Genomic DNA, 17,894 nt, shown 5'->3' with positions numbered 1-17,894 from the left:
GGGGGGGGGGGACTTTGAGCCCGAAGACCGATTACGACTCCCGGAACTGCTGTGGGAGCTACGGCCCCGCGACCGGTCGCTCGACCTCCTTTCGGACCGGGACCTCGAGAGGCGCGGGGCAGACTACCGAAGCTCGAGTTGCTTACGGGACAGCTCGGCAGTCAGAGCAGGACTTGTCGTCGTGGTCCAGGCCCTAACAGTGCAGGCACCGGCGATGGGGGTCGGTAACCGACATCAGTCGGTTGCAGTCGGCGCAGGGCTTGAACCCGGGCATTCCTACCGGCACCGTCGGAGTCGATAGACTTCGAAAAATGGATCAAAAAGGATCGCAAAAGGTTAGTCAAAAAGTGACTTGGGTACAACTCTTTCCAGATCTGCGCTAACTGGCGCGGAAAAAAGAAAAACTGACGTCAGCACGCGGAGGCGGTGTCTAAGCACTCCGACGACGTCATCACGGCGCCCACGACGGACGCAGAGCCGCAGACGACGCCTACCGACGCGCAAGGGTACTGCTGCGCAAAAAATTCCGGATCCAGTCTGACGCCTGGGGATATTCTAAGGTAAAGAATCTATCACTAACGTGTCTCTTTCAGATGCACTGTCTTATGTCAAGCGGCAAGGAGCTTGAGGGAACGCTCCCTCAAGGCGTTTGGGTGCATGGTGCGGCAGTCTACACAGGTTGTGCTGCACACACCAGAAGCAAAAAAGTTGCGGGTCCGTCACTGACATCTGTAGGTGAAAGGAGCCGCAGGGCTTTAAACCAGCTTTTAAAATTTTTTTTTTTAAAGAGGACATATATGCCACACCAGGTGAAAGGATCCCAAAAATATGTCAAAAAAGAAGTTGATAAAGACCAGTCAAAAATTGAATATGGGTAGCTCTTTCTGCATCTGCGCTGACTGGCACGGAAAGAAAAGAACTGATGTCAGTGCACTGGAGTGGTGCCTATGTGGGCACTGTGCACGTCCCTTCCAGCGTGGACCATCCCCGGGAAGCCGAACGAAACAGCCTTCTGGCATGCTGGATACTGCTCAAGAAAAATGTCTGGATCCAGTCTGACGTTTGGGGACAATTCTAAGGTAAGGAATCTGCAGCTAGAAGTGTCTATCAGATAATTGAAGTTTGTGGAAAAAGAGGCACAAGGTTGCATGGTGCTACTCGGACAGGGTACTGGCCGATTTAGCTGCTACTTTGATAGGAGGCTGTAAATAAATGTGAATGAGTGAACAGCTAAAGGAAAATAAGAAAGATGATTTCGATTGAGGAGCCAAGATGGCGACCTGAACGGACGCTCGATTCCCGGCTCCGCAAGCTTGTGCGTTCCGCACCTATATCCTGACCGCAAATCCGACCTCGCACCGCAGCGGAACATAGCTACGACCGCACTGACACTCCCGGTGTTCCACCGAGGTCCCTACCTGCCAGATTTCCGGAGATATCGGCGTGACGGGCGGCGGTCTCCGTGTCCAGGCTCTGAGACCAGTGTCGCTCCCTGCCACCGTGGACCTCCAGACCGGCTGCAGTCCGCTGAGCCCCGGAAACGTGGATCCATTCTTTCGCAGCACCGTTGCTGGGGGTGTCGGACGGATCCCTTTCGATGCCCCTGGGAGCCCCGACCTGTGAGATCGGTACACGGGGGTGAAGTGTTCCTTTGTTGCGATCGTCCCCCTGGCTGAGGCTGACTTGCGCCGTCCATTTTGTGTGGGTCGCCCCTGGATTGCCCCGACTTGCATCGCGGCGGCAGTGTTCTATCCCTTGCAACACTCCGGAATCGTGCGCGATACTTGCCCGGACCCTAACTCTTTGGGACTGAGTTCGCCCCCTTCCTGCTGTGCACCTCCCAAGGCTCTGGAAATGGCGGCTGCCCTCTCTGCAGCGGCGACTGTACTCTCGCCTTGTACCTGCAGCCCCCTGCCCGACAGCGAACTGGGAGCTGCATTGCACGCATCGTCTCGCACTGAGGAGCAGCAGTGCTTGCAGACGGAGCCGACCTGCCGGGATATCTTTGATGCACTAGTTGAGCTCAGGGCGGAATGGCGAGCACTCTCCGGCAAGATGGGCGACGATGTAGCACGGCGGTCGGAATGGGTCCGACCGGCCAACTCTCGGCGCTGCACGGAATCGACTTGGTCAGTCGCGGAGGGGGATGTCGAGGTGCCGAGCACTGAAAGGGAGGTGAGGATTATCTCTCTATGCCACGACTCCTGTGAATGGCAGTCCGACAGTCCTACTGGGGATACATTGTTACAAATACCAACGGAGTCCGAGACTTTGTTTGTTGGGATGTTGCTGTTTCCTCAACCTCCATTCACGCTGCAACTGTATCCCCCTGAGCTTGCTGCCTCCCAAGTACCTCTTTCCCAGCGACGGAATGTATGTCGATTTGTGAGTTTGGGGGTACTTTTCCTGCTTGCCTGTGGCTCGGCTGATGCCTGTGGACCTCCATTTTGTCCCTACCTCCCACTTCTTCATCGACGGTGGCCATTTTACCTCCCGGCCATGTTTGGATCGAGCCCTCCTCGGACGCTGTGCTTAGGGGGACTGTCGCGTTCTGGCCAGGGCTGAAAAACTCTGTTTAATGACCGGGACTGACAGGCTGGCGGGGACTCGGATTGGAACACTTATAACTACGCGTTGGAATGTGCGAACCGGGATGTCTCGCCCCGTTTCATACCGTAAATGAGACTGTTATTGTTTCTCTATTTCACGGGGTGGGGATGGACTGCATGGTGGGATTGACCGGGAACGACTGTGTTGGGCCCTCCTCCGGCTTTCTAGTATGGGTTATTTCCTTCTTTTTTCTTTCCTTTGTCTCTTGTTTCTACATTTCGGGTATTCTAATGGGCGACAGACACACTGCAAGGGGGGGGGGGGGGAGGGGGGGGAAGGCCGTAGCCTCTGCATGCGTGTAGGGTGGGGGGATTTAAATGTACGTTTTTTCGTTTCTATGGGCCTTCATTTTCTTCTTTTCTTTCACCTTTTCTCGTCTTCTTTCTGTCCTTGGGCTATTGTTTGGCTTGAAGCTGGGTGGGTTCCTGTCTGCATTCGTCGTAGTGCTTGCTTAATTATCCTGTTGTGACCTTTGCGATGCCACTAGTTTGATTGCAACGTTACCCTGTCCCATGGGACTCGCCTGCTGATTGCTGACTACCTGTTCTGTAGTGGGACTGACTGGACAATGGCTCTCCTGGACCTAATTCTTGTTATTGTTTTTTATAAAACTTTAAATTAACCTCACTTTTCCTGTGTATCGGCAGTACAGCATGGTCCAGTGTAACCTCAATTGATTGTCTAATAGTATCACCCTACTGTCGATGTACCGTATGGTTTGCAACAGTGCTTACAGTTTTGTGGCCGGCCAGATGGTTGTAGGCCCGTATTTGTTTGCTGTTTATGCACAATAAAGGTTTCCAAAAATAAAAAATAAAAAAATAAAAAAGCAAGATGATTTCAGAAAATGGGTCTTTTTTACTGCAACTTTGAAAACAAAAGCAAGAATAAACCACTTTAAACTTATAAACATAATTATAGCTTTTTTAGGAGAAAACATGAATATTTGAAACACTGTCTACTCTGGTTTCACCATTTAATGTAAATGGTAAAGATTTAGGAGGTCGCACATTTCAAACAATGTCCCTGTGCTGAACTTGCTCTCTCTCTCTCCCACTACGTACTTAATGCAGGACAATTTAGATAAGGCAATCGGAACAAACAGTTGCACATCAAACTTAGTCTTAGTAGATAAATACTTACAGAATAAAGGAGAGTAACGGAAAAATACTGGATAATGCTGTACAAGGCCATGAATTTAAACACACAGAAGGAGGTTATTAAAGCAGCACGTCCTTCCCTGAGAAAAGAAAAACATTAAGAAATAAATTTCATAGTTTTAACATCAAGAAATAATTTTCACATGTGCAAGAAAAATGTTTTTCTTGCACATATATACCACGCATATTACAAAGTGGGGCCTGTATTTTCACCTTGGCGAAGAGACGTTGGCCCACTCCCACCAAGGAACTGACACTCCCCACCCAGCTGACAATTATTGGGAAATGGTGGAGCGCGGAAAGCCCCAATTAGGTGGCAGTACCTCCCCTGTGCCTAGGCCAAGTTAGAATCGAGTGGCGTTTTTTGCTCCCCGAGTTTCATGTGACTTAAAGGTGCAAGGGGTGGGTACCCACTGGGTCGAAGCTGGCTCTATTTCTGCCTCCTGCTCCCCAGGGCTAGGAGGAGGGAGACACTACTCCAGTTACTCCCATCTCATTAATAAGCATAATATCTAGCAAACCCGTCCAACGGAATCCCCTTTGTGGTGGGCGTGGGGTGTTTGCGTTGCCAAGGAATAGCAATCCTAAGGGTAATCATGGTGCTTGTGATTTCGAAGTGCAAGATTTGTCCTGCACGGATGTGCAATCCCAGACATTCGCAGACCTCTGGGTCTTTGGCAAGAGCGGTCTTCACTAGCCACTCTGCAGAGTTGCAACGTGGAATGGTCACATCATCATGGCAGTATTTTCAACACCGTCATGCTGAGGTTTGCCGCTGCCCCCCCTACCACAACCTGACTGTCCATATAATCAAGGGCAATTATCACCATGGTGTGATACACGTACAAATTCATACACACACAAAGACAGAAAACTCTATGAACAAAAACATATTCTGAGATCACAAAAAGAAAGGGGAGATGTAGATTTTTATAATTATTTTGCAGCAGGACATTACAAATCTGGTAGATAAGACAGACCAACAAAGAAAACATTGAATTTGATCAGGTGGTAGGTGTGGTAAACCTCTAAAATGTTACACTATAGAATCAAGGGTGACAGTAATGATGGGAGAAAAGAACTGTTGCTTTACCTAATTAAGTTAGGGACACACGCAATACTGGGCGTCCTGGAGGTAAAAGGTGATGCCACAGACGCCTCTAGTTCAGACAGTGATATGCCACTGTGTGCCCGCTTTAGTGCCTACCAGTTCACATGGGAATTAAGAATCTGTTTTAGTACAACTGCAAGTAGAAAATGCAATTACTATAAACAGCCATGGAATGAACATCTTTTGATTCACAAGGTATGTACATTCATAAACAAGACAGCGGAGACGAGGCTTAGACAACATAGTACTATAATTGTAGAGCTATCCATATTCCCATTTAAAACTTTTTTGTTTTGTTTTGGACTGGTGTCTTTTTATCAACAATTCGTGAAATGTTGCTTCCTGCAATCCCAACTGAAAATAATTTACAAACCCTAGCCTGGGGGTCCCTGAATTTAACTGTACATTTTTCAAGTTCACAAAATAGATACAAAGGTCAGGCTCACATTCCAAGTGCTGGGGTTATTACTAAGGCCTCGATTAGATGTTGGATGGAAAGCTATTTATGAAAGGTATTAAATACCAATACCCAGAGTTTAAGTATGTAATGGGTGTGACATATAAGACATATTAGGAGGTTTCCCAATTGCAATGGCGATTAACATGTGAATGAGTGCTTTTTGCACCACAATTTCCATACTCTGATACTTACCTGGTATTTTCAGATGGTATATTTCAGCAGGTTTGACCTACTGATATTTAATAGTGGAAAACCCAGACCTCCTCATAACTACGACACCCTTGCAAACCGGTTTGCATAGAGAATGCCATTTTGGAGGCCTAAATCAGACACCAAATTTAGAACTTTAGAGTAGTGCAAAATGACTAGTCTCCTAAGGTTTCCTCCCCACACAAGTTCCTACACATATCCCGTGGAGAAATTTGTTTAGGGAAACAAGATCTGAAATTACGAAAATGTGCACAAATCAGGGCTGTACAACCACATCGACACATTATTCCTCATTCGGAGCCGCCAGAGGAGCCCTGCAAATCCGGGCCTCAACGTGCAATGCATTACATTGCAACTGAGCACCTGCTTCTGCATTCCTTTTATAGCAATGGTATTTACAGTTTAATGCACCAAGTGCTCTGTTGGGGAAATTAGAGTGCACCTGATCAATGGATATAAACAGAAATCTATACCTTTGTACAACACAAACTCCAATTTAACACAAACACACTTGCAATTGAATCAATGTAATAAAACTGACTTGGGCATCTGTACAGAGGTACAGAAGCAATTTAGGTACACCCACATTATACAAAATTTACCATGTCCATAAACTATCACAAACAGTAGATTTCAGAAAAATAACTGGTACCAAACCAAGGGCCGGGTGCATTTAAAAGGTTTGGCAGTGCAAACATGGCACATTATTTTTCTTAAATATATTGTCATTGGTTTTTAATGCAAAGCATATAAATGTATGCAAGTATCAATGAGTCACATCATGGAAATACAACTAGTAAATAACAGGATTAAAAAAACGGTTGATTACGTTCAACAACCTACAAACACAGAGCTTGTCTATGCCTCATTCAGCTCAAACAGGTTAACTGCACTTTTTCAAAGGGCAGATAATTCAGGCAATCTGGGAAGGGAGAGGGGGGCAACAATCACCATGAGATGCTGGGAAATTTAATCACAAGACTACACTTTTGACATCTTGCTTACATTTGTTGTCATTTTCAATACAGTTATATCTATTAGTATTCCAAGACCACGATTATTTAGACAGGCTTTTGCCTTTAAACTATAGTGCATCATCAGAAACACCATTTGATCTGCATGCAAATTGCACTGTACCTTATAAGCCCGCTTCGGAATTATAATACAAGGATGCAAAACAGTTTTGCTGGGCATATATGGGAGACAATTTACAACTGTGGTGGACCACTTTCCTGTTGTCCCCTGGAAACAGACTACCACATTCCCAGTCCGCTGCCAAGCTCGAGGGATGGCGGAACACACAGTCACGACTGTTCCGTTGACATAGGTTCCGCAAAACATGGCTGTTCCTTAAAGCCAATTCAGCCCTTGGGGCATTGTCTTAAAGCATAAAGGCCACTGTGGCTTTCGAGCATTTGCTGCTGTGTAGCAAAGTGGCTGTCTAGGAGGTGCATATCAAAAACCTGGACGGATCTGCCCAGTGCTGCAGAGCATATTCACAATAATGTCTGTCTACCAAAGACACGCATGTGCATACATAACCAAATATTTTGGTAAGCGCAAACATAAGTATGTAATTTCGTGAAATACATTTAATTACTCAACACATCCATTTTCAGTTCTGAAACAATATGCACCTCAACTGACCTACGGCGTAACTCGTTCAATAATGAGCTCATAATTGCAAACCAATTGCAACTAACTATTTTCACATGTTAGTAACATTTCCATTGTGAAGTGATCAACTATAGGCAGTGCATTCTGAATTCATGATTTCAAGGCTTATTGTCAAACGCTCATGCAGATGAACCAGGTGCTAATGATATTGCTGTCAAGAAGATGGAGAAACCATAACCTATTTCACATTTTGCAGTAATAGGATACTCACTGAATTTAAGCACATGTCAAGAAGCAATCTCCTCTACCACATAAATTCAATGAGAGAAAAAACATTTGTTTTAACAATAGATGCAAGATTGCTTTTATTTTGTCAAAAGGAGATCACACCTCGGGACGAATCAGTCTTGCAGGTTAAGCGGTCATTGATGGTTCTTCATTAAATGAATAAATGATACACAAGTAAACTGTATAAAGGACAGGTTGCTTCTGAGTAAACTCAAATAGCGCACAAATATTTCTGGGGCAGCTACCACCACCCTACCCCGGCCTCTCTTTTCGTGTGATTCTTGGGAGGATTTAATACACAACATGCATGGAACAGAGCTGCCAATACAACAGGTGAGACATACTTACACCGCAGTCATTCGCTCCATCTCCACACATCCCCACGTAGTAACTAGCAAGTGAAAAGAAAAACATCAGTCTTCAAGTTCTTTCTTTAGACAAAAAGAACAATGTTTTCAAAAGCATTTGACACATGACACCTTTAGAAGATACTTTCCTTTTACGCAATCAATTAATAATATCAAATAGGACTGATTGCCTTAAATATTGTTTGTTGACACTCATATGGAGCACAATTTAACACCAAAGAATAGGCCATGTTTTAGTTACACAGGCATTTGATATATTTCATTGCAGATTTTGTGCACTGTAAACTGCGCTAAGGTACTGTAATTTCCATGCAGAAAAAGAAGCTGGGGGGGCAGTGACAGTGGCTTTCAGAAACCCTATGAGGGGCTAGTTGGTGTATTTACCTTATTACTAACTGAATTAAGGTAATTATATTGAGCAGTCCCTCACAGTGAACTTCAAAGCAACTTTCCTGGCAGTGTTGGCTGTGTGCAGTGCCTACCTCAAGAGACCTCCTGGCAAGCGCCATACTCAAGCTCTCCTTTTGGGGGGGGAATGTCTTTTGAAGACCACTGTCAGAGGCCGACCATTGTAATAAACGTAACGTAACTACTGTTACGTTAATTACAAGGGGAGATCACTGACAGCGCCAAGAAGCACGAGAATTCCTTTTTATTTACATCCCTCAATATCAGACCAAGGAATTCTTATTCTGCAGGACATTTCTCCTGCATTAATCTGTTTTTCCAGTCCACAGGAGGTGAATGTGGAAACAGAGATATTACCCCCAGTTTTGCCTCTGCTTAGCATTGATGGGAAAAAGGCAATTCTGCCCACCCCTAATCCCACCATATTTATCCATGACAGCATAAAAAACATTCAATGGAATACCCAGGGTAACAGCAATGTGCACCCGCAGCTTGTTTGAACAGCGCCCAATAACATTGTTACACAATAGCATGTTGGTTCAAGAATCTACAGAGATAAGTTGTTCTCGAGTGCAGAGATCATAAGGTACCCACTTGCTGCCAGTCTGTATCATAGCAGTGTGTGCTCCCTACTTGCATCCTAAATGGCACACACTGGCTGAATTGCTCAGGGTAAAATAAGGTTATCTACTAGATGGGTCAGAGTAACACATTGATTTGCCTTCAGGGAAGTCTGATTTTAGAAAGTGCAGCAACTATACCTAAAGCAATAGCATTAGTACAAATGTCAGTCTGATGTTTAACGAAGGGCTTCTGTAAGATCTATGGCTTCATAGTGCTGAATAAAAACTGCCTGTGATGAACATTGCATTATTCATATTCTTACAAGAGGCCAGGATCGGCACAGTTTGAATAGTAGAAAACTGGAAATTGGCAAGTTAATCGGTTTTGTGGATTTGAAAAAAATTAGATGAAAATGTTTGAAGAGAAGTTAAAAACAAGAGGAAACATTTGGAATACTACTGATAAATGGTTAAATAACCTTCGAAAATACATGCACGCCAGGGGCGGCATGACGCTGTGCAAATGGCTTCATGGGGCTGGATGCAGCCCCATCTCAAATGATTTTGATTTGATTTGGGATTTATAGAGCGCATAGCTACCCTAGGGCATCCCAGCGCTAGTGACCATAGATCCAGCAAGGTGGGGAAGCAGGGGAGAGGTAATCAAGGGAAGAGCCAGGTTTTTAGTTGCTTCCGGAAACTAAGGTGATTGTGTTCTCGCATCAGAGAGAGTGGGAGGGAGTTCCACAATCTGGGGGCATTGTAAGAGAACAGGCGACCGCCAGTTCTAGTCTTCCTAATCCTAGGGACGTTCGCGAGAGATAGGGAGTTGGATCTTAGTTGTCTACTGGACTGGTGCGGTTTCAGAAGTGGTCTAAGAATGGGGGGGCCTTCGTCATGCATTATTCTGTGGGAAATGCACAGGGTTTTGAACTTGACCCGTTCTTTCACTGGCAACCAGTGCAGGTTTCTGAGGGCTGGTTTGGCCGAGCACCTCGCTTTGGTTCCAGTTAAGATTCTTGCAGCCGCATTCTGTGCACATTGTAGTCTGTGGACTACAGAGGCTGGAGCCCCCAGATACAACACATTGCCGTAATCTAATCTGGAGTTCACCAGCCCCTGCATCAGGAGTTTCCTGGATTGGGAGGGGATCAGATGGAGGATTTTTCGTGCCATCTTTATGAGGCTGAAACAGGTTCCCGCAGTTTTCCTGGCTTGAGTCTTGAAACTGAGATCCTGGTCCAGCCATATCCCCAGACTTTTTACCTCGGTTTTGGGGGTTGGTAGAGTTCCCATACATGGCGGCCAGGGAAGGGATGTGGGGATTTTGTTCGGATTTCCCAGGAGGAGTATTTTTGATTTATCACCGTTTAGTTTTAACCGGGAGTCACACATCCACTGGTACACCTTCTCTTGACAACTAGATAGATTGGGGAGGGAATTGTCTGATTGGTTGAGGGAAACGACCAGCTGTGTGTCGTCGGCGTACATTATAGTTTTAATGCCAAAAGGTTTGACAACATCCTCGAGGGGGGCCATGTAAACATTGAAAAGTGTGGGGCTCAGGGAAGATCCCTGAGGAACCCCACACTTGAGTGACTGAGCCTTGGAGGTGGTGTACCCATCTGACACTTGAAAGGATCTATCTTCGAGGAAGGATTTAATCCAGGCTAAAGCGGAGTCCACCACTCCTGTCAGACCGAGCCGGTGTATAAGGGTTGCATGGTCCACCGTGTCGAAGGCGGCACTTAGGTCGAGGAGGATCACTGCCACTGATCCTCCTGCGTCCATAATGCTCCTAGTTTCTTCGACCACGGCTAACAGTGCGTGTCGGTCCCTTGTCCCGGTCTAAAACCTGTCTGAGACTGGCGGAGGAGGTGGTTGGTTTCCAGAAACCAGGAGAGTTGTTGGTTTGCTACACGTTCGGCAATTTTGTTGATGGCCGGCAGCAGTGAGATAGGTCTAAAATTAGATGGGTCCATGGGGTCTAGATGCGTTTTTTTTTATAAGAGCCTTGACCGTAGCTTTTTTCCAGTTCGCCGGGACCGTGCCAGTTTTGAAAGAGGCATTAACCAGGTTGGTAAGAGGGGGGGCTACAGTAGAAGCAACCAGTGTGAGTTTACTGATCGGGGCTGGGTCTGACGGGGCACCCTTTTTACTGTATGTAAGATGTTTAGAAACATCTCAGTGGTGATTTGGGGGAAGGTGCATAGTCTCGGGGCGTCTTGGAGAGGTGAGGTGATAGAGCATGCTTGGGGGGTGGAGGGGGCCGGTAGGGAGGCCAGAATTTTTTCGATTTTTGCCGAAAAAAACTCGGCCATCAGTTTATTTTTCTAACGGCAATGGGGCAGGCCAAATAACCGTTCTGCAAGCAAACTAAACAAAGGTATGAATAACTTGAAGAATACAAGGCAAACGTAAAATAGGGTGTGCATCCCTTCACTAATTGGACGTTTATACTAAAGCCCCACCCTAAAGGAATGCACCCGCATATGAAGAAATGAAAATGAAAAGCAAGATGAAAAAGAACTTTGAAATCCACGCAATACGACGGAAGAACATGGTTCATCACAAGTGGTATGGAACCAGCACAAACTAATTTGGACACGGAACAAAGAATTGTGATACATTTTTCATTCATCATTTTTTTTAAAAAGAACAGTAACACGCAACGACAAAGCGCTGGACTATAGATATGCATGTTGGGAGTTGTAGTTGGTAATGGTTGGTAGACACAACAGGGCGGGGATCTTGAACGCATACTTAATTGGGAGGGAGATCGCACGGGGAGTGAGACTTAAGAAGAGGGAGGCAGCAGGTAACGGACTAACAGCTCGAGGAAGAAAGGCATGGACTGCAGGTTTTAATATTGATCACAGCATGTACGGAGTAAAGTTGGGTGGAAGAGAGGTTTTTGACTTGATGAGTCACTTTGCCGTTTAAACATCATGAGAGCAGTGGAAGAATGATGTAGAATATGCCTGTTTCACAAGCTTTTATAAACCCTCAAAACAGCGGTAACTTTGCAGCTAGCACGCTTTGAGAAAGGGATGTTTCACACGTGAATTAGAGGGTTGGGGGATGGCTATAGCGAAGGGAGAGAAAGTGATTGGGATCATCTGGGAATTGTCAAAAGTGATGTAGAAATGGAGAGTCATAGCGGGTGAAAGATATATTTGAAAGATGGGTATGCTATGGATATATTACAAGGGGAGATGTGTAAAGTAAGATGCAATGCACAAACTACATATGACGCAGAAAAAGCGCAATATTGATGAAATCTTGTTGGAAGTATACATGTATTCAAGAATATTGGTGCTAATGTCGATTCTTCTATTATTAATTGTAGTGACCCCCGAAGAAGGGCCCCTAAAGGCCCGAAATGCATTGGGTTTGATGATGAAATAAAAACTGCCTGTGATGAACATTGCATTATTCATATTCTTACAAGAGGCCAGGATCGGCACAGTTTGAATAGTAGAAAACTGGAAATTGGCACGTTAATCGGTTTTGTGGATTTGAAAAAAATTAGATGAAAATGTTTGAAGAGAAGTTAAAAACAAGAGGAAACATTTGGAATACTACTGATAAATGGTTAAATAACCTTCGAAAATACATGCACGCCAGGGGCGGCATGACGCTGTGCAAATGGCTTCATGGGGCTGGATGCAGCCCCATCTCAAATGAGTTCATAGTGCTTTTGCCAGCTTTAGGTTCGCTAAGAACATATTTTGAAAAACTCATATATAAATATCTTTTATACACACACACACACACATACATATAGAGATGCTTCTGGTCAGACCTCTTCATCCACTTCTCTGTTCTAGTGTCATTTACATTTTGCTTTCAGTTCACCTCTGCCTACAGTATGGAGGAGAGAGCCAGCCCACAGTGACAGCAATTCTCTTGCACATGTGCTCATCCACTTAGAAAGTAGAAAACTTCAGTGGCACGGCTGGTAGGCCAATCTTTGCTTTCATGTTAGGATTTATTTTTTGGGGGGGGTGATATGTTTTTTTTTTAAGTAAAAAATAACCTATGCACTCACCTTTAGAATTATTTCATTTTAACACTTACTTTTGTACTTCTTTTAATGTCTGCAAAGAAGAAATTTCTTTTTTTTATCTGCAAGCTTGTCAAGTCCAGGTCTACGGGCTTTGCCATCATTAGTTTAGCATGGCCGAATAAAAGGACAGTCAGTAATACTAATCCCAGCGTCCAATTACACCTTTAAATATTGCCCTGCAAACATTAGTCTAACTCACTGGGGGAGAGTTACCAACAGGGATTACTATAACAGACTAGGCAGCAAAAGCATGCTAGAGGCATCTCCGATATCAGAGAGACAGGCTAGATCACTGATTCATATCCAGCAATAACACTTCATCTAACATAATGGCCTCCAACCTGTTGGGTAATAAGAACTACTTATGGTCAATAAACAGATACACATACATAAGCACATACACAAATACACATTCACCCACACATACAGACATTATATATATATCAATACTCACCCTCGCCCTCCACCAACCAGTGGCTATTACAAGCACGGGATATGCCACACATGTAACGCCGCCTTGTAAGAAAAACATCCTCTTACACAGAATTAACTTGTTTGGATTATCGTTTGTACTGATGTATCGCATTTCACCCTGGAAACTTGCCTGACCCAATTTTCTCTCACTGACAGCAGCTGTGAACTGGTCAGCACACCAGTGTCCAAGAGGAAAGAGGGGTGTGTGAACACAACATGGAAAAAATATGAAGTCCATGAACTTAGACTGACTCTGTGCACTGTGAATTGTGCAAACTGGGGAAAGAAAACTGATTCACAAACTTTCTTTTAGATAGAAGAATCTTCTAACAAAGCGGAGCCTAGGACAGAAGAGTTGTGTTTTTGTCGATAAAAACGAGATTTTTTTTTAATAGCACGAATAGAAGGTGGTTACCGAATCAATGCATGAAGAAAAATATGTACATAAAGGATTTGAAAAGGGTAAATGCAAAATTGGCCTTTTTATCATGAATTTTTGAGAAAAAGATTGAGAATTACCAAAAGAAATTTGAACTCTTGATAAAGTGGATCTACAGCGAAATGTGATGGCTGATGCAAGTTGAAAGATTGATGACATATAAAAATGGGTAATAAATAACCGAAAATGAGTGGACCACGATATGAGCAATGTGGATTTAACTTTTTGTTTCTGGATGCTACCATTTGCATAATTTCGCAAATAAATTTCGTGTAAGTCGAAGCACTACCTGGAAAATGTTTCAGACAGAGTTCTGCGTTCCTATGGGAACTCAACCATTTAATATGAGATGGGGGCTGTGGCTGAGTAAAGAGCAGTGGCGGGATAGGATCCAAACTTTGTGAGAGGAGGAGGAGGAGGGAGAGGAGGAGGAGGGCAGACGTTTTGCTGAAGTAACAGGAAGATCATTGTATTAAAAGGAAAGGTTAACAGTTCTTTCTGCATTGACGAGGACTTGAGGGCGACCGTCACACCATGTCCAAGTAGTCCAAAAGCACACTCCCTAACACACGGATGATCCTTCCTTATTGTATATTACTTTTCACCCTTTATGGCCATACAAAGAGCTTTATTGGAGTGGTTCTTCCAAGCAGGAGCAAATGGATGCGCGGGCATTTCAGGCACTTGAATAAATGAGGCTTTGTGCAAGGTGCAAAAAACTTTGAATTTCATTTTTCACTTAGCTGGAAGCCACCTCAATGCAAAAAAATGTGCCTTCATTTGCTCTGTTTGGCAGACAACCCTTTTTAAATATCTGGTCAATTATTTCAGTTGTCGCAAAGGGCGTTGGTGGCTTGGTTGACAGTCACATGCCCCCTCCCTAACTTGCCTGAAGTGAAATACTTGGATAATTGTGTCTTAAATAAAAGCAGTTATCCCTTGGTATCAGATTAAAGAAAATTAATTTATTTTTCTAAGAGAGGTGAAATTATTTCTATTGAGTAGTTTAACAGTAAAGAGCTATCAATGCATAAGGCTTTAGGGTTTTACTGCTTCAAAACAAATCAATGCAAACTCAAGAGATTATTAAATGTGTCAGAGATGGTGCAGTCATACTTGCGTGAAGCAGAGTTTTGCAGAGCTGTGGGTGGAAGAGTTTGTGGAATAGGGAAGGGCGGGAGCAGCCACAGTTCAGGAGTGGTTCAGCATCCGGGTGGTTATCTCATGGCATGACGATGCTTGAAGAATTGAATATTCAGCGCCTTGCAAGAGGGAGGGCAGATATGGGCTAGGATGGTGTTCCAGATACTTTAAGGTACCTTTCTGAATTACTTAAAGACCACATAATGCAATATTTTAGTTGTTTTACTTCTTCCATTACTTAAAGATTCTAAGGGACTTAACAGGCACACGCATCAAGCGATTTAGGAATCGCAAACGGTGGGAATCGCAAAATTCGGCCGTTTGAGATTCCCAAATCACTATTTGGGATGCATCATCCTAAAAGTGAAGAAATCGCTATTTTTGCAATTTTCGATTCCTTAAAAGCAATGCATGAAACTGAACAAAATTGCGATATCGCAATTAGAGAGAAAAAATTACCATGAGGTTGGACCTCATGGTAATTTTGCGAAATGTTAGAAATATGCCAATTTGTGCATTTTTTTTAACTTTCATGTTGTCCACACACATGCCCTTAGGGCATGTGTGTACACAACATATGTGCATTGTTTGATTTCAGGGGTGCAACAGGGTGTCCTTTGGACACCCCTGCACCCTTGAAATCGCAATCTCAATTTGCGATTAGCTAATTGCGAATTGCAAATTGAGATTGTCTTCCCATTCATTCCTACGGGCCTCTAGGCCCATAGGAATGAATGGGAAGGGATTCCTTAATTGCGATTCGCAAAATGCTAATCGCAATTAAGGAATTTTAAAAAATCGCAATTTATTTAGCGATTTCTTAATTCATAGGCATTTGCAATTCCTTAATTGCGATTCCTTAAAAATCGCAATTAAGGAATCGCAAATGCCGAGATTGATGCATGTACCGGTTAAATGTGTAGTGCTTTTTCTACTTCCATTATAAAGACTTTCTTAGAGGTTGATGGGTACTTGGTCATCTGTCAAAATGCTCCACATATTTCATCACTCGCTTTTTCACTCAGAGTTGCACCTCCTGGGTGGATGTTGCAAACATAAGGATTTATTTCAGAAATGATGCATTAATAGTATACTCCAGATCACTACTACTTTCCAGATCTTGCCATATTGCCAATAGTTTTCCTTAGAGAAAAAAATCAAGTTAAGGTGGGCACCCCAATATTCACTTCCACGGTTAAATTCCAGAGAACAGCACAGGTGCTGCATAGTCCACATAAGCTTTCTTTAGGGTAAGCTGAAAGACATAAAGTTTAGGTAGAGAAGCAGACAGAATGTGTGCCCTGTCAGAAAACGCTGGAAAGAAAATGTTACTATCCTGTAAAAATCGGTTTGCAGCTTGTAGCGCTGTAGTCTCGTTTGCTGTACACACTCCTGCCATCTAGTGTTGGCGTGGAATGTTACAAGTTGCTTTTCTTTAAAGAAGTGGTTTGAGGAGACTCATATCTCCCCTGAAACCCATAATGCACCAGGATACACACCCTCTCGGATTGCATTTTCCACAATTAGAATAACTGTAGAGAAGCAAAGCATTATAGGGTTGGTGTCTTAAGAAAGTAAGAGCATGTTTTCAAGAGTTGATTTTCGAACTAGTCAAAAGTCAAACAAAGCCGCAACCCTTGCAACCAAACAACCCAACAAGCGATATCCCACACAGTGAAGACTTTTCCGCCTTCTTCAAGCTAAAGACCGACAACATAAAAAAGGATCTCCTCAATGACGTAAGCCAACACCCTGTTCACATCAGAATGTCTAACACTCAGCCAAAAAACAGCGCATCGTGGGCTTCATTCGACATCTACTCTGAAGATGCAATACGCAGACTGCTCGGTACCTTAAAGCCCTCTAATCACCTCACAGACCCCCTGCCTGCTAACGCGGTAAAAGACTTCACCACCATGCTCCTCCCACTCTGGACTAAAATCATTAACAGCTCCCTTCAACAAGGTCTCATCCCTGACTCACTCAAGGTGGGGCAAGTCACGCCCATACTCAAGAAACCTACAGCTGACCCGTCTGACTTAAACAATTACCGTCCCATCACAAACATCCCCACCTTGGCCAAACTGCTGGAAAAATGTGTGCAACTTCAACTAACAAAACACATTGATAAGTTTGATCTCCTCAACCCTCATCAATCAGGCTTCCGAGCGAAGCACAGCACGGAAACGGCCATGACTCACATAATCGATGACGCCCTCCAAATGCTTGATCGCAATGAGTCATGCCTCCTCATCCTTCTCGACCTTTCTTCAGCTTTTGACACGGTCAAACACGAGAACCTCCTTGAGCTGCTAAACACTAGAATGGGTTTATCCGTGACTGTTCTCAAGTGGTTCACTTCCTTCCTACATAACCGGTCTCAGATGTTCAAGATCAACAATGTGTTGTCCTCGCCTGTGCCAGTAGACTTAGGCGTTCCACAAGGATCCTCCCTTTCACCCACACTGTTCAACCTCATCATGGAGCCACTTGCCACCCTGCTCCAAGCATCCAATGTATGCTTCCATATGTATGCCGATGACACTCAACTCTACCTAAAGGTACAATCCCCGGAAGATATCAAACTCCTGAACTACACTCTTATAAAGACCCAATCGTGGTTGGCCGACAATCACCTCAAACTAAATGCTCTGAAAACTGAGTTCCTTTTGATAGCACCCCCTGCGAAATCTACCACCACCCAACTTTGGCTCAACCACCTAACAGCATTCAATGTCCGGCCCACCATCGTGGAGTCCGCGAAATCCTTAGGTGTCACACTTGACGCAAAGCTCAACATGCAACAGCACATTAGCAAAGCAACGAAAGGAGCCAATTTCCATATCAACACATTGAGGAAGCTGAAACCCTTCCTCCCAGCCAAAGACTTCCAAAATGCAGTACAAGCCCTCGTCATCCCCCGCATAGACTATGGAATTGTGACCCTCAGTGGTCTCCGTCTAGCTACAACTGC

The 17,894-nt window shown here is 44.3% G+C and overlaps 1 protein-coding gene across 7 annotated transcripts in view; it reads right to left on the bottom strand.

Moving 5' to 3' along the window:
• Positions 1 to 17,894, bottom strand: part of ATP13A3 (ATPase 13A3) — a 486,442-nt gene that overhangs the window by 181,099 nt on the left and 287,449 nt on the right. For all 7 annotated transcript variants that reach the window (XM_086944284.1, XM_086944281.1, XM_086944283.1 and 4 more), the window contains 3 exons: positions 7,805 to 7,847; positions 4,864 to 4,973; positions 3,754 to 3,850 (listed from right to left, as the gene is read on the bottom strand). In XM_086944284.1, coding sequence (XP_086800410.1) covers positions 3,754 to 3,850; positions 4,864 to 4,973; positions 7,805 to 7,847 — 250 coding nt within the window. The remainder of the gene's footprint in view (positions 1 to 3,753; positions 3,851 to 4,863; positions 4,974 to 7,804; positions 7,848 to 17,894) is intronic.

This window comes from Lissotriton vulgaris, chromosome 11, assembly GCF_964263255.1.
Source record: "Lissotriton vulgaris chromosome 11, aLisVul1.2, whole genome shotgun sequence".
Taxonomy (NCBI): Eukaryota; Metazoa; Chordata; class Amphibia; order Caudata; family Salamandridae; genus Lissotriton; species Lissotriton vulgaris.
Note: the sequence above shows the minus strand (reverse complement) of the source record. Positions and strands in the feature narration are given on the sequence as shown.